Source organism: Mirounga leonina, unplaced genomic scaffold (assembly GCF_011800145.1).
Source record: "Mirounga leonina isolate KUSES-001 unplaced genomic scaffold, KU_Mleo_1.0 Mir_106, whole genome shotgun sequence".
Taxonomy (NCBI): domain Eukaryota; kingdom Metazoa; phylum Chordata; class Mammalia; order Carnivora; family Phocidae; genus Mirounga; species Mirounga leonina.
Window position 1 is genome coordinate 5,615,597 of NW_023270232.1, and position 26,042 is coordinate 5,641,638.

General features: G+C 46.1%; 1 protein-coding gene across 1 annotated transcript in view; it reads right to left on the reverse strand.

Moving 5' to 3' along the window:
• LOC118018333 (inorganic pyrophosphatase) overlaps positions 1 to 8,802 on the reverse strand; it is a 35,006-nt gene extending 26,204 nt beyond the window's left edge. The window contains exons 1-2 of the mRNA XM_035016726.1: positions 8,638 to 8,802; positions 5,739 to 5,797 (exon numbers count right to left, since the gene is read on the reverse strand). Of these exons, the coding sequence (XP_034872617.1) occupies positions 5,739 to 5,797; positions 8,638 to 8,701 (123 nt within the window). The 5' untranslated portion in view covers positions 8,702 to 8,802. The remainder of the gene's footprint in view (positions 1 to 5,738; positions 5,798 to 8,637) is intronic.
• Between the last annotated feature and the right edge of the window lie 17,240 nt (positions 8,803 to 26,042).

The window sequence follows — 26,042 nt, forward strand, 5'->3', positions numbered from 1 at the left end:
CTGAGAGAGAGAAAGAGAGAGAGCATGCTGTGTGCTTGTGAGGGAGGGAAAGGGAGACAAGGAGACACCCCCCTGAGCGTGGAGCCCAGGGCGGGGCTCGATCCCCGGACCCTGAGATCATGATCGGAGCCGAAATCAAGAGTAGGATGGTCAACTGACTGAGCCACAGTAAATAAAAATATTTTTTTACCTTTATTTTTTTTTTTACAATGATCCTTTTTTTTTAAGATTTTATTTATTTATTTGGGAGTGAGAGAGCGAGAGAGACAGCAAGTGGAGTGAGGGGCAGAGGGAGAAGCAGGCTCTCTGCTGAGCAGGGAACCCAATTCAGGGCTCAATCCCGGGACTCTGGGATCAGGACGTGAGCCGAAGGCCGACACTTAACCAACTGAGCCACCCAGGCGCCTCTACAATAATCTTAAATGAGGTTTCATCAATAAGCTATACACACAGAATTATGGGACATCAGTGCAGAATGTAATCTAAAAACACCCACCAAGATTAACACTGCTCAGGGGTGAAGCAACCTGCTCAATATCGTAAGGCCAGTTAGTGGTAAAACCAGGACTAAAATAAAGATTACTTACTCCCAATTCAATGATTTTTACTCTATAAAATAGAGCTCTGAAAGGCTAAAGAAATAACCAGTGATTGTGCTCAATATCATCATCCTATTTGTTTGGTTACTGTTTACTGAGACTTTCCTATAAAGCCAGGCATTGTGGCTGTATGTTATATGCATATTTAATCATCCATCCCAACTTTATCTTTTTGACAAAGTTGACACACCACAGAGATTATGGTTAGAATATCTGTTTTCAAAATTTAGTCACCTGCAAGCTCATTTGAGGCGGGGAGAAATAGGAGTTTACTCTCAGTTATGACATGCCAATTAAGTGAATTATCATCAGTTTTCATCTGTTCCCAGTTCTAACTTTGGTTTAGAAAACATGAAACCAAAAGAGAAACAAAACAAAAATCCAGAAAACACATTCCATATACATACAAAGTTGGGGAAGTGTTTAAATTATTAATTCAGGGACATTTTAAAATTTTCCATTTAAGGAACTGTCTATAAAAAGAAACAGAAAATTCAAAACAAAACAAACCCTGTTAAGGAAGTGAGTAATCGAAAAAGCATCCACTTGAGTATATCCCCTCTAAAGATTTCAGGTACCATAAGATAGTATCTCTAAAAAGTTAAGAATGATATATAACTGCAGGGGCGCCTGGCAGGCTCAATGGGTAGAGCATGCGACTCTTGATCTCGGGGTTGTGAGTTCAAGCCCCATGTTGGGTGTAGAGATTGCTTAAAAATAAAATCTTTTTTTTTTTTTTTTAAGATTTTATTTATTTATTTGACAGAGAGACAGCGAGAGAGGGAACATAAGCAGGGGGAGTGGGAGAGGGAGAAGCAGGCTCCCCGCGGAGCAGGGAGCCCAATGCGGGGCTCGATCCCTGGACCCTGGGATTATGACCTGAACCAAAGGCAGATGCTTAATGACCAAGCCACCCAGGCCCCCAAAAATAAAATCTTTGAAAAAGAAAAAAAAAGAGGGCGCCTGGGTGGCTCGGTCAGTTAAGTGTCTGCCTTTGGCTCAGGTCATGATCCCGGGGTCCTGGGATAGAGTCCCTCATCGGGCTCCCGGCTCCGCGGGGAGGCTGCTTCTTCCTCTCCCTCTGCCATACCCCCTGTTTGTGCTCTCTTGCACTCTCTCTTTCAAATAAATAAATAAAAATTTTTTTAAAAAGAAAAAAGAGAATGATAGATGACTGCAAAAAATATTCTGTTAAATTTCTGAAGCATCAACCTATTTGATTATATGCTTGACTTTTTTTTTTTTAGAAGAGGAAAAAAGAAACATAGTTCCATATTTATATATCCTCCCAACAGTCACCTGGAAAACAAACAGAAGCCTACATTGTTAGAACAAGTATTTAACATCGAAGTTTAAGATACAGAACAGAAAAATACCAAACTCCTAAGTGTAAATATCAAGTCATGACTGAGCATTTTAAGATTTAGATAAACTTAATCTACTCAGTGTTTCATACTGCTTATGCTATGCTCTGGATTTTAAAAACTTCTTTACCTCAGAAGTTTTATGACAGAAGATACTCTGAGCTACAGGTATTTTTACATGTGACCCAAAACAGACCAAGAGCAAATGACAAAATCCATCGAGTCCTTGCCTTTGCCTTCTTCCACTCAATGGATTTGGAAATAATCCAAGCAGAGTGTTTGAGTCACAAGGATTCCCAGAACTAGCTGATTACCTAGTGGCATATATACTAAATCGAAAACTGTCCACATTGAGAAGTTCTGACATGGAGCAGAATCTAAGCCTTTGGGCATTTTTCCTTAGCAGAGCTGACAGAGTCCTCATCATCACCCCTCAAATGACTGACCATAGTAGAGATAAAGTCAACAGCCACACACATAAAAATGTATTTACAGAAACTTAATCACACTGGAATTAAAAAAAAAATGGAATTAATCAGATCTTTTATTTAGGCTATAATCCAAAATAATTCCTGTGTACCACACCCTTTTTTGTGTTTTGTATAAACTCCCTTAAAAACAAAACAAAAGAACTCTTTCCTGCTTCTCAGACAGGAATCTCAAGAGCTGAGGTTCACTGAGGTCTGGACCACTGGTGAAATCCACAGTTGTTACAACAGCTTGTGCTTTGGAGCCAGCCCAGAGTGGTACAAAGGCTGAGTCTGCATTTGAGTAATCCCAGATTATCACCACAACCAGTCCCATACGAGACTTCAAGGAGTCGCAGAATAATCTGAGTAAAGATGTTTTACACAGCACCAAAATGTAGTCTCCGTTTCCTAGTTTGGAAAACTCGGCACCGCAACTGCTAGAAGCATCTGACTGTTGGCTAGAATATTGTCCAGTTACTTACAGCTATGGTTTGAATGTTTGTTCCCCCCAAAATTTATTTGTTGAATTCCTAACCCTCAATGGTGATTGTACAGTAGGTGCGACCTTTGGGAAGTGTTTAAGACATGAGGTTGGAACGCTCATGAATGGGGTTAGTGCCTTATAAAAGAGGCTCCAGAGAGATCCCTAGCCCCTTCTGCCACATAAGTACATAGCTAGAAGCCCACGACCAGAAGAGGTCCCTCACCCAACCATGTTCACACCCTGATGTCAGGCCTCCTGGCTCCAGGACTGTGAGCAATAACTTTCTGCTGTTGATAAGCTATCCAGTCTTCAGTATTTTGTTAGAGCAGCCCAAACGGACCAAGACACTTAGAAACACAAAAAACCAGCTCTATGTCAAGAAAACATTTTTCTTCCTTAGCACATCTGTATGTCAAGTTACCATCAATAAACTTTCAGTCATCATTTTATACCCCTTAACTACTCAAAATGGTGTGAGAGGTTACTGTAAAGACTTTGAGATATATATAGATATATATTAATTATACACCAAACAGATAATCAGTCCAATCAAATGATGCCAATTCAAGAGGAGCGAAGGATCCTGCAGTTCATATCAACTGCCAGGAAATCAGATGTAACAAATTAGTTTCTGAATAAACACAACTTTGAGAATCCCACAGGAGAACACATGCCAATTAGAGGTCCCTCCTGTAATTGTGGCATATAACTGGCCAGAGGCTCCAGGTGGAGCCCACCTCAGACAGGCTCCTCAGAAGCAACACGTGAGTCTGGTCTAAACTAGACCCAAACGGAAACCTTGAAGTCTTGGAGGGGCTGGGGCACCTCCCCACGAGACACACCTGACAGGCGCATAGGCCAGGATGGTGTCCATCAAAATAAATACGAAAAGAAAAGGACAAATTCAATAAAATAACACCACCACAACAAAAAAAACACAAGAGCCCGCCCCTCCAACTTCCCACTCAGGCTCTGGATGTTGCTGCCAATGCTCCACTCCCTCCTCTACTGGCGGTGTGTGTCTTCTGGGATCCCAGGCTCTCTGGCTGGGGTCCGGGTTGCAGTTTGTTCTTCTGCTAAGTGTGGGACGTCCGGGATCCCTGGGCTGAGCAGCAGCAGAGGGCTTCCACTAGAGTGAGGGCTGGGCAGTCAGTGGCCCACCCTGTGCGGTGTGGGGCTGTGTTCGGCAGGGACCCCTGGGTCTGCACAGTTTACTTTAAACTCCATCATCATGAGGTGATTAAAAAAAAAAATCTCTATACCTAATGTGGGGCTCGAACTCACAACCTGAGATCAAGAGTCACATGCTCCACAGACTGAGCCAGCTGGATGCCCCAAAAAGAATTTTTAAAGGTATAAAAAAGAAGCAGACATTTGTCCTTGTGTTGGTTCCTAAATACAGTACAAACTTCTCCTATTGGGAAGGCGGCTAAAACAAGCTATGAATTAAAAAAATAATAACTAGTTAAATTTGTACAAATAATGCATGCTCTTTGTAAAAAGATTAGAAAATATAAAAAGGCAAAAATGAAAATAAAAACAGAGTCACTAGCAATTCTACTTCCAAAGGATCACAAGGACTTTGGAATATATAGCTGTAGACATTTTTCCCTAGCAGTGTAAGATTCCTACCAATTTGTGATAAACCTATCAATTTGTGAGGTTTCTTCAGCTTACTGGTGTGCATAAAAAGACCTCTCTTTTTAAAAGTCTGTAGACTTGGGGTGCCTGGGTGGCTCAGTTGGTTAAGCATCCAACTCTTGATTTTGGCTCAGGTCATGATCTCAGGGTCGTGAGATGGAGCCCCACATTGGGCTCCACACTAGGCGTGGAGTCTACTTAAGATTCTCTCTCTCACTCCCTGTCTCTTCCCGCCCTCTCCCGCTTGTGCACCCGCTCTCTCTCAAAAAAAAAAAAAAAAAGTCTGTAGACTTAACCTTTATTAACACTATGCGTCTTAACTCTACCAATCCATTAAAAGTACTGAATTTTCCTGTAGTCACTGAATACTCTAGTTTATTCTTGCTGTTTAATAAATATCCCATAACCCAAATTTTGTGCTGGCTATCTGGTTAATGTTATTTATTTATTTATTTATTTATTTATTTATTTATTTATTTATTTAAGATTTTATTTACTTATCTGACAGAGAGAGACACAGTGAGACAGGGAACACAAGCAGGGTTAGTGGGAGAGGGAGAAGCAGGCCTCCCGCTGAGCAGGGAGCCCAATGCGGGGCTGGATCCCAGGACCCTGGGATCATGACCTGAGCCGAAGGCAGGCACTTAACGACTGAGCCACCCAGGCGCCCCCACCTGGTTAATTTTAAAACCACTTATGAAGTACTAAGATTTTAGTTCCAAATACACATACAAAAAGATCAATGTGATTTCTTTCTTTAAACCAAGGCAACTTTATTATTAATTTTTTAAAGATTCATTTACTTAGAGAGAGAGAGAGAGGATCCGGAAGCAGGGTCCCCGCTGAGTGCAGAGCATGAGGAGGGGCTCAATCCCAGAATCCTGAGATCATGACCTGAGCAGAAACCAAGAGCCAGCTGCCTAACCAACTGAGCCACCCAGGCACCCCTAAACCAAGGCAGCTTTAAAACATTTGTGTCTGTTCCTCTACTCCTTCCCCAATTTATAGTTGCTTCTTTAGCCAAATAATCTGGATTTAAGACTGACTTCTTATTTAGTCAATGTACCTTTAACTCACAGCACAATAATGCATTTTAAGCATTTATTAAGATATATACGAAAATTCATGTGGAACTAGCTGATCTGAGTAGAGAAACTACATTTAAATGAGGACATCTTACCTTATCTGCATAAATTGGAACATCATGAAATGGAGATATATATTGTCCTTTTTCATTTTCTGCAAAATGAATTAGAAAAAGTTATTACTAATTTTTTTGTTAACTATTTCAGATGCATTAAGTATACATTTTTAAAAATATTTAATTTTTTAGAGTAATTTTAGGTTTACAATACAATTGAAAAAAAGGTAGAGATTTCCCATATCCGCCCCCCTGCTCCCTCATTTGCCGAGCTTCCCCCCATTATCAACACTGTTCACCAGAATAGTGACACAGACACTTTTTATTCCCACACCAGAAAAACTGGTTGTATACTTTACCTTCCTGACCCCTCCAAGATTGGGTGAAGTTTTCATCCTATGCTTTCCTTAGGTGTCTAACAGATACCTCTACAATGAGGACAGGGGCTGCCTTCTATCATTTTGTATCCCCAGAGTCTAGCAGTGCCTGGTAAATAAAAGGGGATCAAATTGTTTTTGACTGATCTTACATCAGTTAATGGTTTACGGAACTAATGAAATAGTTGTGCTGGGGAGAAGGGGAGGGGACGAGCTTGCTGAATTATAAAACCCTGTTGTCTTAAGTAATGTTCCAGGAAGACAGAGCCATCTTAGATTATTATATTTCTTAAGGATAATCTAGTTGCAACAACACTTTCACAGGTAATTTCTATATTCTAGAGACCTAACCACCATATCCAAAAAGTAATTTCAAAACTTCCTTACTATTCTTTAAGAAACCTAAGGGTCAGTCCATACAATATCCCTTCACATTTAAAAACCAAGGTGGAATAGCAAAAACTGAGCAGTGACCATCCCCTGTCCCACTATGATCCCTTCAAAGTCAGCTGTGACTTTGCAATCCTATCCACTATCAGGTTTTTTTTTTTTAAGATTTTATCTATCTATTTGAGAGAGAGAGAGAGAGAGAGAGCGGGAGCGAGCACAAGCAGGGGGAGCAGCAGGAAGACAGAGAGGAAGAAGCAGGCTCCCCGCAGAGCTCCCCACGTGGCTTGATCCCAGAACCCCCAGGATCACAACCCGAGCAGAAGGTAGACGCTTAACCAACCAAGCCACCCAGGTGCCCCTCCACTATCAGTTTTAAAGAGACTGACAGGGCGCCTGGGTGGCTCAGTTGGTTAAGCGACTGCCTTCGGCTCAGGTCATGATCCCGGAGTCCCGGGATCGAGTCCCACATCGGGCTCCCTGCTCAGCGAGGAGCCTGCTTCTCCCTCTGACCCTCCCCCACTCATGTACTCGCTCTTTCAAATAAATAAATAAATCTTTTTAAAAAATAAAATAAAATAAAGAGACTGACAAATATAACATTACAGAGGTAAAAAATCCTCTACTAAGGAAGGGTGCTAAGAAATCTATGATTTAAAAAACCCTTAAAATTGTGTTATTGCATAGTTGTTTCTAATTATTATTTCCTAAGTCCCAGAGAGTTCTATCTGATAAAAAGTTACTTTAGCCAGTGCCAAAGTCAAGGAGTGGTTATGGACTTCCATAATGGCCATCAAATACTACCATTACAAAACCTAAGTAAAAACTGCTGTTTGAATACTGCTTGAAGACAATTCCCCAATCATCCCTCCACCTTCAAACTCTAGGGTCACCTCTCTAAATCCCTCCTACAGATAAATTCTGGAGCCAACACTAAATCCAGGAAAAATAAGTTAGTGAATTATTCGTCAAAAGTTCCCACACTACCCTTATTTAACTCCGAAATTAAATAAAATGGGGAGTCCCATCCTTCCTGGATTTTGCATGGTAACCTTCAGCGACATGTGTAAACTTGAGTTCACTTTCTTCTTCCTCCCACAGCACGTTACTTTTTGCTAGGGACTTTGTTCTTTCTCTTCGTATTTCCATTCGTCCCCTCTATCTTGCTCTTTCCTGCCCTTCACACACCACACGCAAAGACTTCGGGGCACCTGCCCGTTGCCTTCCGAGGAAAACTGTTCTTTACAGTTAAATTAGAAACACCTTTGGTGACACATTTTCGAACGCCTCCGTTGTCTCCAATAATCTATTCCTGGTGGCTTGGGGCGGAGATGGGTAGAGATAAAGACAAACCCGAGGTAGCTTTCCTCCACCTGCAAGACGGAAGGTCGTGCGCCAGGGAAAGCGGAGCTCAGCCAGCCCGCAGCGTGCTGGGCTCTAAGCGCAGCTTCAGGCGCGGACCTGGGGTGGGTCCCCCTCAGATGCCGATTCCCTGCCCAGGGGCAAAACTTGGCACTTTCTCACTCGTGCTTCCCAGACTGACGTCACCTGTTTGACTTGAAGGGAACAGCTTTCTGTTTCACAAGGCGCCTTCCCAGCATCTGTGCTACCGGGGACACCCCGGCGGGAGGGGCGGGAGCGTACCCTGGCGAGGGGTTCGGTCCTCCACTGACGGCTCCTGATCCCGGCCTTAGTTTCCCCGTCTGCAGAACGCGGGGCTGGATTGGACCCTGCTTGGTGCGCACAAGCTGAGCTACAGTTCAGGAATTAAGGTCCTTAGGGAGTCATCCACCCCGCCCCAGTTCCTCCAAATCAAGCAATCCTCTTACAGGATCAGTTTACCCCCAGACACCTTTCTAGGGTGACTCAGTGGTTTCCTTTCCCCATCAGACGGTGCCCGCCCGAGCAGGACACCTGCAGAACTAGCCCGGCCGGGGGTCGGGTCCCACCGCGCGTGTGAAAGAGGAACGCCGAGCCCCGCCGTCCCGCCTGCGAGCACGACGTGTGAAACCGGAGGCCGGCCCGGCCCAGGCCCCGGGGAGCCCGAGGAACCCGGCCCGCGCCCGGGACGAGGGGCGGAGCGCGGGCCGCAGGCGCCCGGGCAGGAGGCGAGGCGAGGGCCGGGAATGAATGGGCTGGCGGGCGGGGAGGGGCCGTGGGCCGCCGACACTCACTGAGGAAGACTCGGTACTCCAGGGTGAAGGGCGCGGCGCGCTCCTCGCTGCTGAAGTCGTTCATGATGCCGATGACTAGCCGCCGCCGCCGCCGCCACAGAGCCACTAGCCCGCACGCGGCGCCGACTGACAAGGAGAGACCTCCGCGCCTGCGCACCGCGGAGACTGGCGCGGCGAGCGGGGCGGGGAACGGCTTTAAGAGGCCACCCCACCCCCGCCCGGCCCACTCCGCGCGCAGGCGCACTCCGCCCGGCCCGCGCGTCCTGTCGCCCCAGCCCGTCTTCCTCGGCCCCGCCTCGCGGGACAGCGTCCTGGCTCCCAGGCCGGGCCACGTGGCTGGCGGCGAGCTCTGGCTCGGCGGGTGTTCTGCCACCGCCCTGAGTGCTGTGGGACTCTGACAGAGGTCAGTAAAGGGCCAAGTTCTCAGCTTGCGCCAGCTGGGAATTGATCGGCGACCCCTCCCCCACCGTGCACCCAGGAACTCTCACCCACACCCAGAGTTACTGTCGCAAAAGGAGTTCCGAAGTCACATGCGTCATCAGGCAGGCCCTGCCTTTGATCTTAAAGGTGTGCATGTTTAAGCGAATTTGAGGCATATTACTGAACCCCCGTCCCCACAATGGCCACCAGGTGAGTAACCAGCTCTACCACTTTCTAGTGTGGGACAGCGAGCAAATTGCTGCTAACCTTTCCGACTCAGTTTCTCATCTTGGGACATGGAGATAGTAATAGTAACTATTATGGGTTGTTGGGATGATTAACTGAGTTGATACATGTCAAGAGTCAGAGGAAGAGCCTGGCTCGTTGTAAGCACTGTGGAAGTATGACTGGTTATTTCTACCGTCCCCAGTGAAGGAGGATTCACTCTGCCCCCCTCCTTGCTCAACCCACCCCGGGTCCCCAGGGACTTTTCAGTTGTAAGCATTGGGAAGGTCCAGGCATGCATTCAGAGTCCCTTGAGCACATTTCTCTCAGGCATAAGTTCCTTGGAGCTTGTTTTATCAACTTCTGTTCTATTGAGTCAGGCCAGACCCCAACAGCTAAAGTCTGATTGAGGCTGTGGTCGATTACTTGAATCAGTTACTTCCCCAATCCTGTATGTATGTATGTGTATGTACACACACACACACATATATATTTTTTTAAGCGTATTTCAGGGGTGTCTGAATGGCTCCGTCGGGTAAGCATCTGCCTTCAGCTCAGGTCATGATCCCGGGGTCCTGGAATCCAGCTCCCCACTCAGCAGGGACTCTGCTTCTCCCTCTACCCTTCCCCCTGGCTCTTGCTCTCTCTCATCAATAAATAAATAAAATCTTAAAAAAAAATGAAGTGTATTTCAAAATCCAAATTATAAATTAATAACTGATTATTCACTAATTTGATTATATAATATTTCAAAGAATGACTAGTTTGATGGGCTGGGTTCCTTTAAAAGATCTCGTTTTTCTGGGGCATTAAAATATGCTTTTTTTTTTTTTTAAGATTTATTTATTTTTGAGAGGGAGAGGGGTGTGGGGGCAGAGAGAGAGAGAAAATCCTCAAGCAGATCCCAGGACCCTGAGATCATGACCTGAGCTGAAATCAAGAGTTGGACCCTTAACCAAAGGTTAAGTAATAATAACCTTTGGCCCACTTAGCCAAAGATAATATGCTTTAAAGACATTTTGATTTAAACTTTTTTATTTCAAAGCGGTGTCTACTATGGAAAATGAGATGACCCCTGTATTAAAAGAAAACCTAGTAAGATAATTTCCTCATGAGTTAGAGTGTTCCTCCCTTGTCTCCATTCAGACTCCCATTAATTTTCAGAAGGCCATGACTCATTGACCTTTTGAACAGTACACCACACTGTTTTACTGCAGTTGGAACACAGGGCAGGCAAAAAAAGAGTCGAGCAGGAATTTAGTCAGTAATACAATGTATTACTGGAAGGTAAAGGAATCTCTGCAGAGTGACCACTACATAAGATTAAGTTCAGGGAGTTTCTTAAGGGGGTGCTCTTTGGATTGAGTTGCTCTATCAGTTTTCTGCCTTTGAGCCCAGAATCTTGTCTGTGACTTATGAACAGATGGACATGATGCAATTGTGTACTACAGGCACTTTCCCTTTTGCCTCCTGCCAGCTCAGAGCAAGATAACAAAGTCTTGCTGACTTCTGGACTAGCACACCAATTTTTGTTTCATTGAGTACGTTAGGAAAGCCAGTTAATATCATCTCCAATAAAACGCCACACCCTGGCTTTGCTGGGCCACAAGTCAGTGCTTTGGAACTTTCCCTTGCAGGCAGGGGTGGTGAGATCCATAGGCTCAAGTGGATGTTGTTCTGTTTCTCTATCTCCCTGGGGCCTCGCACAGTACCTGGCCTAGAGCAGATGTTTAATGAATCTTTGCTGGGCTAATGGATAGAGGAATTAATGACAAGGAGGCAGATAATACCTTCTTAAGTATAGTAGTTTGACAAAGGATAAACCCAGCTGCTGCCAGACATGATCTTTCTTGATCTGTAACCACTCCAGTGGCACTTCTTTTCAATCCTGTCCTCTTTGCTGTGGTTGACCCTGCTGGGTGCCTCCAGTTTTCTGATGGTCTCTCTTCTTTGGCTTATGACTGCATTCTCTTCTGACATTTCTGCCACTCCTCTGGCCACTCATTTCTCATTCTCCCCCTTAGCCTTGTCTTCATCGCTTCATCTTAATCAGCATTGTCTTTCTTACTTCTCATGTTCTCTGTCTCTAGAGGTACCCTCTCCCTAGATTATCTCATGTGTATATTTGGTATCAACTACCACCTACAGCTCCTGTAACATGAAAACTTTCAAATCTACAACTAAGTTCTATTTAACACTTATTGTGGTCGTTGTCTCTGCTAGGTGGTAGGGATGTAGCACTTAGAAAGACATGCTCTTGGGGCACGTGGGTGGCTCAGTCAGTTAAGTGTCTGCCTTCGGCTCAGGTCATAATCCGGGAGTCCCGGGATCAAGCCCCACATCGGGCTCCCTGCTCAGTGGGGAGTCTGCTTCTCCCTCTGCCTCTCAGCCCGCTCGTGTTCTCTCTCTCACTCTCTCTGTCTCTCTCTCTCAAATAAATAAAATCTTTTAAAAAAGAAGAAGAAAGAAAGACACGGTCTGGCCCTCAAAGAAGTTATAGTCCAAAGGGAAGGCAGACTTCAGCAAATAATTACAATAAATGTGGATAAGTAGAGTGATAAAGTAAGTACAGGGCATTGCATTATGGGAAGAGAGAGCTCCTTCAAGGAAGTGAGACTTAACCTATGACCAGAAGGCAGAGACGGGGTTAGTAAGATGAAGAGGATAAGGCAGAAACCAGAAAGGGATTATTAAGAGATGAGACCAGAGAAGTAGGTCAGGGTTAATTGGTGGAGGGCCTTGGAAGGCATGATGTAGGGTTTGAACTTTTCCCTAAAAGCAATGGGCAGCTTAAGAGTTTTTAGCAGGAAAGGGGCACAATTAGAATTGCTTTAGAAAATGGCTCTGGTAGTGGCTTGGAGCCTGGATTGAAGTTTTAGCAAGACTAGAGGCAGGAGACCCAGGAGGAGGTGGCCACAGTGGCCAAGGGTAAAGATGCTGGGGCACCTGGGTGGCTCAGATGGTTGGTTAAGCATCTGCTTTCGGCTCAGGTCATGATCCCAGAGTCCTGGGATCAAGTCCCACATCAGGCTCCCTGCTCAGCAGGGAGCCTGCTTCTCCCTCTGCCTCTGCCTCTCTCTCTCTCTCTCTCTCCCTGTCTCTCATGAATAAATAAATAAAATCTTAAAAAAAAAAAAAAAAAAGGTAAAGATGCTGACCCGTCCCTGGATGTAGGCGGCAAAAGAGAAGAGCAATGATGGAGCCATGTTTAAGGTAGAATCAATGGAACTCGTCGTTGGTTGGATGGAGTAGAAGACATGAACCTTAAAGACACTATGCTCAGCGAAACAAGTCAGTCACAAAAGGACAAATACTGTGTGATTCCACCTGCATAAAGTACCTAGAGGAGTCAAAATCACAGACACAGAAAGTAGAAGTTGCTAGGGGCTGGGGGAAAGAGGGAATGGGGAGATATTGTTTAATGGTTATGGAGTTTCAGTTGGGGAAGAGAAAAAGTTCTTGAGGTGAATGCCCTTGATGGCTGCTCAAAATGGGAATGTACTTATTGCCACTGGACTCTACATTTAAAAAGGGTGACAACGGGGCGCCTGGGTGGCTCAGTCGTTAGGTGTCTGCTTTTGGCTCAGGTCATGATCCCAGGGTCCTGGGATCAAGCCCTGCATCGGGCTCCCTGCTCAGCAGGGAATCTGCTTCTCCCTCTGACCCTCCCCCCTCTCATGCTCTCTCTATCTCATTCTCTCTCAAATGAATAAATAAAATCTTTAAAATATATATACAATCAAAGGTATCTTTCTTTTTTAAAAAATCACACAGGGGCGCCTGGGTGGCTCAGTCGTTAAGCGTCTGCCTTCGGCTCAGGTCATGATTCCAGGGTCCTGGGATCGAGCCCCGCATCGGGCTCCCTGCTCTGCGGGAAGCCTGCTTCTCCCTCTCCTATTCCCCCTGCTTGTATTCCCTCTCTCGCTGTGTCTCTCTCTGTCAAATAAATAAATAAAATCTTTAAAAAATATGAAAATAAAAATAAATAAAAAATCGCACAAAGTTTGAGACATCGGTGATCAGTAGTTACTCCAAAATGTATACATAGGATGGGGTATCAGATAGAGTCCGACTGGACCAAAACTACTCAAAATGTTTAAACCAGAGGGACTTTAAGAACAGAGAGTCAGTCAATAAGTGATAGAAGAGGTGAGAAGCCGAATACAGATTAGCAACAGCAGGAATTCTAGAGGGACCAGGTGGGAGGACAAAGCAGCGTCACCCAAAGGGAGGAGCTCAGGACCCTTGGTCAGGAACTGAAGCCCAGCAGGCCTGCCTATCTGGAGATAGAGTTGCTCCTGGAGATGCTGCCTGGGGAAGGAAGGGGAGATGTATTCTTTCCCTTCCTCACATTCTCCATTCTCCTGCCAGTGATTCCCACTGGCTGGGCCCAGATGAAAGCCAACTGTATTAGTCAATTTTGACTAGTTATGCTGCTGTGATAAACAATATAAAAAAATCTCAGTTGCTTACAAGAATGAACATTTATTTCTCGAGTTTCACGATGGTGCTATGAGTCACCCCTAGCTCTGCCCTCATATGCCTTCTCATCTGCAGACTGAGGCTAAGTAGCATCCCCCAGCCTGCCCCTAACAAGACCAAGCAGAGGGGAAAAGGAAATGGCCAAACCACACAAAGGCTCTTAAGCTTTTGCTTAGAAAGGTGTACGTCCCTTCCACTCACATTCAACTAGCTAAAGCAAGTCATATGACCTTGCCTGATGCCAACAGGTTATAGAAATATACTCCTCCTGTAGCAGACAATGCAAATGGGTAACCATGTTGAGGGCTGTATAATTCTCCTACAGGGAGAGAAGCAAATAAATAGTAAAAATAATATTCTCTTATCACAGTCTACCTTCTTGGTCATAAATATTCATTTCTCTCCTTTTTGCATGAAAAATATACTCACTCTTCCTACCAAGAGTGACACCCAAAAGTTTCAACCAATCATGACACGAGGGCCAAAGTTTAGTATCTCATGATAGTCTCAGCATTATGCCACTGCCCCTGCTTGAACTTAAAGACAAATGTTATCTACCGCCCCCCACATCTATACCTAATACGAGATGGTTGAACAAAGACAGAATAAATAAGAATAAACACTTCTGATCATCAAAAGAAAGAATGAGAGACTCACAACCATCACTGGTTCTTAGAATTCCCAAATCCTGCTGGGTGTAGGAAACATTCCTTGATTAAGTTCGAGTTCAGGTCCCTGGGAGTGGCCTGTGTTCTTCATAACTTGTGGCTGATTGGGGGCTGAGCAGCTTTCTCAGCTTCCTTCTGTGCACAGAAATTTGGGAGCCCAAATGCTGGTCTCCAGCAATCACATTTTTTAGCCCAAGTGTCTTGGTTGCACACCTCTTTTTGCACCTTGAGTAGCATTTGACCTGCTTCTAGTCAGCTCTATGTGCCAATTACCGCACCTATAATTCTTTTCAAGACATACCTCTCTCTCTAGGCACCACTGGTAAGGGAAATTGAACTTACCAAGCCTCCGTTGGAGAGCCATGCTCTTAAGACTATTTTCTGAGTCACTTTATCCACCAAGAGACTCACTAGCAGCCACTACTCATGACCTTGATCTGGTCTCTGTCCCAAGGCTGAATTTTAATCTCTGCTTACAAAACAGTCAATTCTTTTCTGAGCTCATCTCTTTCTTGTAGCAGCCTGTCAAATGCAGCTAAAAACAACAAAGGCACACTCATAAAAATCTTTTTCCCAACCTTTTTGCCTAAACTCACAAGCTACTTGGTATGTAATCTGCCTTCTAAATGACCAAAGGCCACACCACTTGCTGCCCACCACCGGGAAACAATGGCACATACTTTTTTTTTTTTAAGATTTTATTTGAGAGAGAGAGCACAAGCAGGGGGAGTGGCAGGCAGAGGGAGAGGGAGAAGTAGGCTCCCCTCCCCACTGAGCAGGGAGCCTGACGTGGGGCTTAATCCCAGGACCCCAAGATCAGGACCCAAGCTGAAGGCAGATGCTTAACCGACTGAGCCACCCAGGTGCCCCGCAATGGCACATACTTAAGGACAGCATTCTGCAACTTGCACTGATCGTTCTATTAGTCAACTTTTTCTAGCTAATGTATTAACAGACAGCCCTGTCCCCCGAAATCTCACTGCATTCTTTTTTTTTTATAAAGAATTTTATTTATTTATTTGACAGAGAGACAAAGTGAGAGAAGGAACACAGCAGAGGGAGTGGGAGAGGGAGAAGCAGGCTTCCCGCCGAGCAAGGAGCCCGATGCAGGGCTGGATCCCAGGACCCTGGGATCATGACCCAAGCCGAAGGCAGACGCTTAACGACTGAGCCACCCAGGCGCCCCTCACTGCATTCTTTTCTTTCTCAGATTACATGTCCGGGCTACAGATTGGCTTTGACTCTGCTCCACCTTACCTATTATTCTAGGATCCTGATGGAGGGAACAGCTCTTATCTTGGTCTCATGGTAGAGGGAGAAGAGAAGCAGCTGAACCATACTGTCAGGCTTCCTAAAGCTTCTGGTCAGAGTTGATACTGAACTTCTGTTCACTTTCCATTGACCAAAGTAAGTCATGTAGCCAGGCCCATTGTCAAGGGGACAGAGAAGTATATTTATCTGCAGGGAGGCATTATAACATACTTGGTAATAAAGGGTTCTATACTCCTGTTTCAGGGAAGAGAGTGAATAATTGGGAACAATAATGTAATCTTGTATGCCTCTGACACAGGAGTTTGGAAAACCTAGCCTATGGGGATTTACTGCCCCCTGCCCCCTGCCCACAACACATACAGCAGAGCCAGGGGAAGAGAGTGAAGAATGGATGGGTATGACAACAGGGACTTAGGACAGCAATAGAGCTGGATGAAGAGGCAGCTTGAATAGTTCCGGTGACATAGTCCATTATATAAGACAGAGGGGAAAATGTCCAGAATTATCGGTAACACATAATGGAGAAGATCTTACGGAGATTCTGGGGGGTGAGGAGAGACAATAGTCCAGGTTGAGAAGTCCAATGAGTGGTTAGATAGGAGGCCTGGGGGCGCCTGGGTGGCTCAGTAGGTTGGGCGTCTGCCTTCGGCTCAGGTCATGGTCCCAGGGGCCTGGGATCGAGCCCCACATCAGCCTCCTTGCTCAGTGGGGAGCCTGCTTCTCCCTCTCCCTCTGCCATTCACTCCGCTTGTGCTCTCTGGCTTTCTCTATCTCTCTGTCAGGTGAATAAATAAAATCTTAAAAAAAAAAATAGATATGAGGCCTGGAATTGAGAAGAGAAATGAAGGTTGGCTGAAGTCATTGTTTTGGGCAATTAAAGCCACAGGAGAAGATGAGACCACCTAGAGAAAATATATATAGGAATGAAATACAATTTTTTTAAAAAGATTTTATGTATTTATTTGACAGAGTGAGAGAGCGCAAGCAGGGGGAGCAGCTTAAGGCACAGACACTTAACCCACTGAGCTACCCAGGTGCCCCACAATTTTTTTTTTTTTAAAGCAGAGGGCCTAGAAAAGAACCCTGAGGGATCTCAATATTCCAGGGATGGATGGCCAAAGAAGGCGTGACAGAGAGGTTGGAGGTAAAACAAGGAACTATGGTGTCTTGGAAGCCAGAGGAAGGAGGGATGTTAAAAGGAGGATGATCAAGCCTTACATTAGCTGCCTTCTAGACTTCTCAACGTGGCTGGTGCATGAGCATCTCATATTCACCAAGTCCAAAAATTTTTTATCTTGGGATAGACTCAGTTGACAGTGGCTCAACGGCCCAGTACCCTACCCAGGAGTTCCTCTTGGGCCTCTCCTGGTTAATCCCTGTAGCAGTCACTGGTGGTTGCCCACCCAACACCTACCACTCCCCTCTCTCCTTCCCAACAGGACTGTGTTGTTCAGACATGCATCCACCCACCCCTGTGTGGCCATGTGTTTCAGGCAGTGTGGTGCCATCCCAGCCCCAGGGGAGGATCTGATTAAGTTTATCACAGTGGTTCTGTTTCCCTGCCAATGACTAGTTTGGTTGTAAATATGTGGCACAATGCTGCCAATGCAGTCTAAGGGGAGGTGTGACAGAGTCTTCTTGCTTCTATGAGAGATACTCTTCTTCCTTTACACGTTTTCATGGAATTGGCCCTGTCTTACAATCTGGAGGGGACAGAGGCTGCAGGTAATACTAATATTCCCAAAATGAAGATGCCAAGGGGGACAAATCTTGGGTCTTGACGTCACCGAGCTGCTGACTTAATTAAAACTGGGCCCTTCCTGCCTCAGGTCTTTTTATGAAAAGATAATAAATTGACCTTCCTAATAGCCAATGCATTATGTAAGATAATAAATTGACTTTGTTGTTGCATAAAAACCAGTTTGATTCACAGTATTATGTTTCTTGCCCCCGAAAGACATTCTAATGGATACAACTTCCCATCAATCTGTCACTCCCTCCCCCAGATTAATTAGAGATTGACTCTAGTTCCAGGGATGGGCCTTCATTTGTCTAAATCAATCATTATAATCCTATCTCCTTTACCTGTCTGGGACCCCATCAAAGAACATGGAACTCAGAACATGGCATTCTCCTAGCCACAGGGATTGGTTCGGGAATGGACACCTGACCTAATATGAACCAATATAAGTTTCCTGCTTCCTTCTGAGAAGTTACTGTGTTCTCTTAGGAGAAAGTCATGGGAAGAGATATTCAGGTATTCCTTCTGTCTCTCTCTCTTTCTCTCTCAATGTAAATAAGAGAGCAGGTAGCTCTGATCGCTGATAGCTGCATTCTGCACCACGAGGGACCAAGCAGCCTGAGGACCAAGTTCACACTGTAGATGGCAGAGCAGAGGAATGGAGACCGTGTGGTCCTTGGTGACATTGTTGAGATTCTGGATCAACCAATCGTCTGCACTTAACTATTTTGCAAACCTTCCGTTTAAGCCGGTTACTGGCAACTAAAAGTATCCTAGAATGATGGTCCATCCTCTCACACCCTAGCAGTTACCAAATAATACTGAATTGGTCTCTCAAACATCCCATGAACTTGCTGTCTCTTCTCCATTCCTACTGCCTTAGCCAGTCCTGGGATATCTCACCTGGATGCCCCCAAATACCTCCTCCCTCACTGGCCTCCAGCTCCATCTCCCTCCAAGTCACTCTCTACCCATTGCCAGTATAAGCTTTAACAGATGAAGATCTGAGTGCATCGCTTCCGTGCTTCAAGCCCTCCTCTCTACCTGGCTGTCTCTAATTCAGTCTTTAAGACTTATTTCAAGCCTCTTAGGGGAATTCTTTTCTGACAGTCCTCAGGCTGTTGCATTGCTCCTTTGGCCAACCACGATATTCCCTTGTAAAAAGTAGTATACCGCATGAGAGCTTTTGTCTTTCTATCTCTGCCTACTATACTGTGAGAGGTCCATGTTCCCAGAGTTAGCAGACACTGGGAGCATTGTTGAGCATACACATACCAGATTTAAGTTTTATCTAAACTTCTCACATATGCCTAGAAGTAGGGAGCTAACCAAGTAAGAAACTTCGTAACATGTCAAGAACACTGGACTGCAACCCACAGAGCCTGAAACTTTGCGTTGATTTCTCCCACATGCAAGATGTGGGGGCCTCTAGGAAATGCCTGGGCCTCTACACAACTCCATTCCCCATCTGTAAAATGGGAATACTGCAGTCAGGTCAGTGGTAACATAGCCTACTCTCTCCCTTTTTGGGGGGATGGCTATTTGCCTGGACACCTGTCATTCACAGTAAAGATGCAAACGAGGGAAAGCTACTAATACGATGGAAAGCAGAAAGCAAACACTCAGCACTTTCATAATGAGTTTATTGTCCATAATTTATAGCATAGGGAACAGAATCATTTTACCAAGACGTGGACTCAAGGAGAATGAAGGGGTGATTTTGATCATTAGAGGTGGTTTCAGAGCCCCTCCAGACAGCACTGTGAGTGAACAAACTACGTTGTGTAAAATACTCTTCCTTGGGGGTGGTCAAATCATGGGAACATAGGTTTGCTCTGTCACTGGAACCGCTTGGCTTTGGCTGTTCTAACCTCCCCGCGGAGAGGAAGACAGAGCGGGGCGAGGAGTGATTACTCCTCAAACAGAGAGTGATTTAACACCACCACTGGCTATGTGACAGATAAACTAATTTGCCCAAATCACTAAGCTTGGGTTTTTCCACCCACATTAATTTGGATGCTTGCACATGACAACAGCCGCATTTGCTGGTGACAGGGATTCAAGGGCCTGGGCACTGCAGCTAGCTAGAGAACACAAACACCTCCAGGCAAGACACGGCAGCCAGATGGGCAACTTTTACCCCATCACGGACTGCAAGGCACAGGAGGCAAAAGGATAATGGCTTTCAGCCCCTGGAGCCTTGATGTGGCATTGGATCAAACTAAGTTTTCACCTTTTCATTACACTGCTGGTATGCCTTCCATCTCAAAGTTTGGGAAGCCACTAAACGGGATGGAAATGGGGTCTTCTGGCCAAAAGAGCAGTCTGGAGCCTGTGGCTGGCTGGTTTTATTTTTGGATCAAAGGGGACCTCCATCAAGCCTCTTTGTTTTATTCCGAACCTCAATATCCCAAATATAGGAAGGAGAATCCACAGCAGTTTGGGGGGGGGTGGGATTTGCATAACCTGTACTTTCTGGCCAGATGGATCAAGATGTGAGTCCCAGCTTCACCACCATCTAGTTAAGGGACCTTCAGTAACCTACTTGGGTTTTCCATCTGTAATATGGGAAGAGTAAGAAATACTTGCTTATTTCATTATGTCACCCATTCAACAGACATTTACTGAGTGTCTCCTATGTACCAGGCAATGTCCTAGATCTGAGTCTACGAAGGTGAGTGAAACAGACAGAGCTCCTGTCCTCATGGAGCTTGCGAGTCTCTTGGGAGAAATAAATCACAGGCGAAAGCATTGAGTACTGTGCCTGGCTTTTAACAGTTTTCACTTGACCAGAAATGTAATTCTTGAAATTCATTCGATATGTCTACCATTCGATATGTGTTAATTCCTTTTTCATTGATCCCTTTCCTGTCTCAGGGGCTTTGCAAATGATATTCCATCTGCCTTGTTCTTTCCTCAGCAATTCACATGGCTTTCTCTCTCGCTTTATTCACAGCTGTACACAAATGTCACCTCCTTAGAGAGGCCATTCCTAATCCCCTCTTCAAATCGCCCTCCCTCCTCTCACATGTTCTATCTACTTATCTTGCTTTAAACCTGTTCTTGATGGGTTTAAAAATCATCTATTAGTGGGGGCACCTGGGCGGCTCAGTTAAGCGTCCGACTCTTGATTTTGGCTCAGGTCATGATCTCAGGGTCGTGAGATCAAACCCTACATAGGGCTCCACATTGGGCTCCACACTGGGCGTGGAGCCTGCTTAAGTTTCTCTCCCTCTCTCCCTCTCCCCCTGACGCTCCCCCCCCAAAAAGATAATAATCTATTGGTGATAAGTTCCTCTTAGATTTAGAACAAATCTCTGAACTAAAGTTTCTACAATATAACCACATTTTTAAAAGACAGGCAGATTTGGAAACATTTATAATGAAAGATTTATGAATGACCAATAAGCCTACAAAAAGATGCCCAGCATCACTAGTCATCAGGGATGTTTTTCCAAGACTAGTACTACTAAGCATTGGCAAGAACAGCTGGAACACTCGTCCGCTGCTGATGGGGGTGCAAAATCGTGTAGCAACTTTGGACAATACTTTGGCAGTTTCTTACACGATTAAACTATACACTCACCATACAACCCAGCAAACCCACGCCAATAGAACTGAAAACATATATACCCTAAGGACTTTTATATGAATTCTTTTATAGCAGCATTATTCATAATTCATAAATTCATACTTGAATAACAGCCCAAATGTCTATCAACTGATGAACAGAGAAAAAAAATGTGCTACAGCTATACAAGGAAATACTACTCAGCAATAAAAAGAAACAAAGGACCGATACATGCTACAACATGGATGAATCTCAAGAACATCATGCTAAATGAAAGAAACCAGACTCCAAAGCTACACACTGAATGGTTCCATGTACATGACATTTTGAAATCGCATGGGTGGTTATCTGGGGCCAGGAGTGAGGGAGAGGGTTGACTGCAGTTAGGCACAAGGGAATTTGGGGATGGTGCTGGAAATATCTTGGGTGTGCTGGTGCTTACACAACTACACAAAGTTAGGTGTTCAGATAGGTGAACTTTGTTGTATGCGACTTATGCCTTTTTTTTTTTTTTTAGATTTTATTTATTTGACAGAGAGAGACACAGCGAGAGAGGGAACACAAGCAGGGGGAATGGGAGAGGGAGAAGCAGGCTTCCCGCTGAGCAGGGAGCCCGATGCGGGGCTCGATCCCAGGACTCTGGGATCATGACCTGAGCCAAAGGCAGATGCTTAACGACTGAGCCACCCAGGCGCCCTGCGACTTATGCCTTAATAAAGCTGTTACAAAATTTTAAAACATGGACAGCAAATGACTTTATGCTTATCTCTTGTGATGGGATTTGGGTGCTTTTTATTTGCTTCTTGTTGCGCGTCTAAATGTGAAATTTCTACAATGATTATGGAGTGTTTGTGTCGAGAGAGAAAAAAACAGCAATAAAATGCCATAAACATAAATAATTGGGTTATTCCACAAGGAACCTATTGTCGATTCAACATTGTTTGCTTGTAATGAAGCCCATTTGGGTTACCTCCTTCTCATCTATCTTTCCTCAATGGCACTTCTCAGGGGTGAGCTGAGGAAACGGATGCAAAAAGGTACAGAGCTTAATAGCAATGCTTTTTTGTCCACCCAGCTCTCGGTTTGGCTCTCACCTGGGTTTCTGGATGAATACACAGTACACTAATGATAGGGGGCTCTCGTCCTCCTTTGCCAGCTCAGCCCTCCATTCCAACCCAAATCAACTCATGCGTCTTCCAGGCCCCAAGAGAAGGTCCTCAGCATAGAGCCGGGCACATTGTGGTTCGTGGGGTCCAGGCCGGGCACCTGCCTCCAGCTCACGTTGGTCTGTTGAGTGCCGCATGGCCTTGGTGAAGTCAAGAGGCCATTCATCAGTGGAGACCCCTGCTTAGAATGACTGCTCGTGCTGCACATGGCAGGATGGGACACAGAGTCCCTCCAAGAGTCCTCCGAGGTGGGGGTGCTCAGTGTCAACAGGTCTCTGGCCCTTTTTACCCATCACACATCCAGTTCGTCTTCAGACTTTCCGCCTGTGAAAGGGCAGTCACCTTAGGAGACCCCACCAGCCCATAGGCGAAGGACGGCACATCAGGAGAAGTCTGCGTTGCTTACTGTGTGCCTTGGGATAGCTGGACAAGGCTCCTGACAGGGTCCAGGTGTTGCGACAGAGGATTCCAGTGAGGATAATAAAGCTATAGTTATAAAAATAACTTCATATCATCCCATGGAAGGATCATACAATTTTCTAGCCACTCTAGTGAAGAAGTAAAGCCCAGCGGAAGCTCAGAACAGTGGGGTCGGCACAGGGAAGTGAGAAGAATCACAGCTTTCCTTGACCTCGGCTTTGTCACCCATCAGTGCTGAGTTGGGAGAGATCCTGAGTTTCTAACCTGGGGTCTCTGTCCTTAGGGCCACACAGGCATTATTTTTAGGAACTACTTCCAATATCTTAAAACTCCACACATTATATTCACAATAATTAACATGAGGATGCAACCCAAATGTCCACCAATGGATGGATGGCTAAACCAAACGTGACATATAAATACAACATAATATTCACCCTTAAACAGAAGGAAAGTCTGGCATATTCTACAACACAGATAAACCGTGAACACGTTCTGCTCAGTGAAATAAGCCAGACACGAAAGGACAAATAATGTTTGATTCCACTTGTGTGAGGGACCTAGAGTAGTCAAGTTCATTGACACAGAAAGTAGAATGGTGGTTACCAGAAGCCTGGAGGAATGGGGAGTTAGTGTTCAATGGGTACACAGTTGCAGTGTGGGATGTTAAAAAAAATTCTGGAAAACTACAGTGGTGATAGTTACACACCAGTGTGAATGCATTTATGGCCACTGAACCATACACTTAGAAATGTTAACAATGGTGAGTTTTATGTTGTGTATATTTTAAAACATGCACAAAAAAAACCAAAACATTCTACATATACCCGCAAGGCCTCACCCCTTCATGAAAGCATAAAGTCACGCTTGTTACCATTCAGATCGAATCTCTGAATGGGCAGGCATAGCCTTTGATTGATTTTTAAAAAGAAAAATAACAGCAAAATAGATGAATTATGACCTAGTACAGCTTTTTTGGCAGGCCCAATCTTTCAAAGCATGGCACCTTTCGGGGGAAATAAAACAAAGGGGCCTTGGTGGAAAGGTTGGCTGGGGTGAGCACTCTGGTCTCCCCCCCACTATAAAGGCTGTGACTTTGTGGTTGGGAAGCCACGCTAAAGGAGAAACACACACCAGAGGAGAGACCAGACAGTGTCTCCGGACAGATCCAACCCAGCCAGAGGGACAAGCACTGGGGTTTGAGATGGCCCTTTCTCTGGCCAATTTTTAGAGCCTGGAGACAGTTCTTCACAAAAAGCAGCCGGAAACCCTCTGGCCTATGTGACACTTAACACAGAGCACCAGAAATGGGGCCCATAGGTGCACTAGCTAATGAGGGACAGGATGGCATACCCTCTCCGGAGACCCTTCTTCATCACCCCCAGATACCAGCACCGGGCTCTCGGGGGCCTGCTCAGTGCATGGGCAATGGATATTGTACACAGAACAGCTCAGTCTGGATATTACAAGAGTAGACACAAGAGACTCCCATTTCCCAGACTGACAGCTTGAAGGGATCCTAGCTCATGAGTGTTCTGGTTCACTGTCAGGCAGAAAACCTTTGTAGGAACTTCAGTTTGCTCCCCATTATGCCCAATCCACTTCCCTGAGGGGCAGGATGCAGTGTGGGAAGAAACCATCAGAAGACAAATTCTAATCCAAACCCTGCCCCTCTGTGGCCTGTGACCTTGGCCCCTTGCAGGCTCAGTTACTCGGTTTGTGGGACAGCAACAACCTCGTTCGCATGGATCTAATGAGACAGTGTCAGGGGACGTGTTCGGAGAACGTGCTGTACAACTGCTCGGGAAGTTTCGTCTGCGCCTACGTCCAGTACTTAAAGTGGAATAAAACAGGGTTAAGTCATTGTGTGTCCCTTACAGAAACCATCAAGCCTCAGAGCTGCGTTGTCTGGCCTGACCCCTGGAAATAGTCATTTGCTATGCACAAAACATTCTAGCAACATTATGTTTTCTATAGAGAGGAGGGGGGAAATGTCCAGTGAACTTCAGATTATCGGGGCCATGCAGGGATCACTGAGGCAATCCCGTTTCCTCCCACCTCACGGAGAGAAGCCTCATTTCTTCAAGGTGATGCAGGTGTACTGGGTGAGAGCTAGAGAAAACCAAGGGCCTCCTAGTCTCCACCCCTTTTCAGAGGACAGGAGCGATCTGTACCAGGGAGGGGTTTAGAGGTTGGCTTCCAGGAGGCCCCCAGGGCACCTGAGCTCTGATTGGCCTACCCCCCTTCCCAGGCCTGGGGGAACAGGGATGCGAGGCCTTGGGAAGGCTTTGTGCTCGCAAGCAGCTCCAGTGGGCTGATGTATTTCCAGAGGCGGAAAGTAGGTACTGTGCCTTCCCTTCCTCCTGTCCGGGAATAAATAAACGGACGCCTCCACGTGGCCTGACAGCCACCTGTCACCTTGTAAGTTCTCGCCTAGGCCTGGGTGATGGCAGTGGGCCCTATGAGGAGAGGAGGGAAGACACCACCCCTTCCTCTTTCCTCGGGGCTCGGATCCAAAGGGCAAGACCCAGAGCATCTGCAACGGACACTCCCTGTGCAGCTGCTTAGACGTGATGTCCCGTTGCAGGACTCTGGGAAGAAGAGAATGGTCCAGGGCGCCTGGGTGGCTCAGTTGGTTAAGCGACTGCCTTCGGCTCAGGTCATGATCCTGGAGTCCCGGGATCGAGTCCCGCATCGGGCTCCCTGCTCGGCGGGGAGTCTGCTTCTCCCTCTGACCCTCCCCCCCTCTCATGCTCTCTGTATCTCATTTTCTCTGTCTCAAATAAATAAATAAAATCTTTAAAAAAAAAAAAAAGAAGAGAATGGTCCAGAACCCCTCTCAGAACAAACCTACGGGGAGTTGGCAGGAGGGGCCCAGCGTGTTCTCCCAGGAGAGGGTGAAGCAAAAGGGACTCGGGTAATACAGAAGGGACTCCAGGACACCGGACACAAAGCATCACATGGACAGGACAGCTTTGCTCGTTGCTCCCTCCCAGCGGCGTCACTACGATTTACCCATTTCGCTGTGCCCCACCTTACAGGGTCCTTCTGGAGACAGCCGGAGCTGTCCATACAACCCTGGCATCAGGCTCCTGGGCGACGTCCAGCTGAGAGACCAGGCGAGCCACACCTCCTCTCGGTCCTCAGTTTCGCATCTGTAGAAGGGGGACAAAGAGGACCTACTCCCAAAGCGTTGTGAGGATTCAGCCAGACGGTGGGTGCGGAGTTGGCCACACGAGGAAGGGTTTGGTGGCAAGTGGGCCCCCCTCCAAGGGGGAAGGCAGTAGAGTAGAGACCTCCCGCGGAGCCACCGCCCTGTGGGGGGGGGAAGGCACGTGGCACCGCCTTCTCCCACCACACCTGGCTGCTACCCTGTCGCGGTGTCCCACGTCCCGTCGGGCCCCCCACCCCAGGGTCCCCCCGGGGTCAAGGGCCCGCCC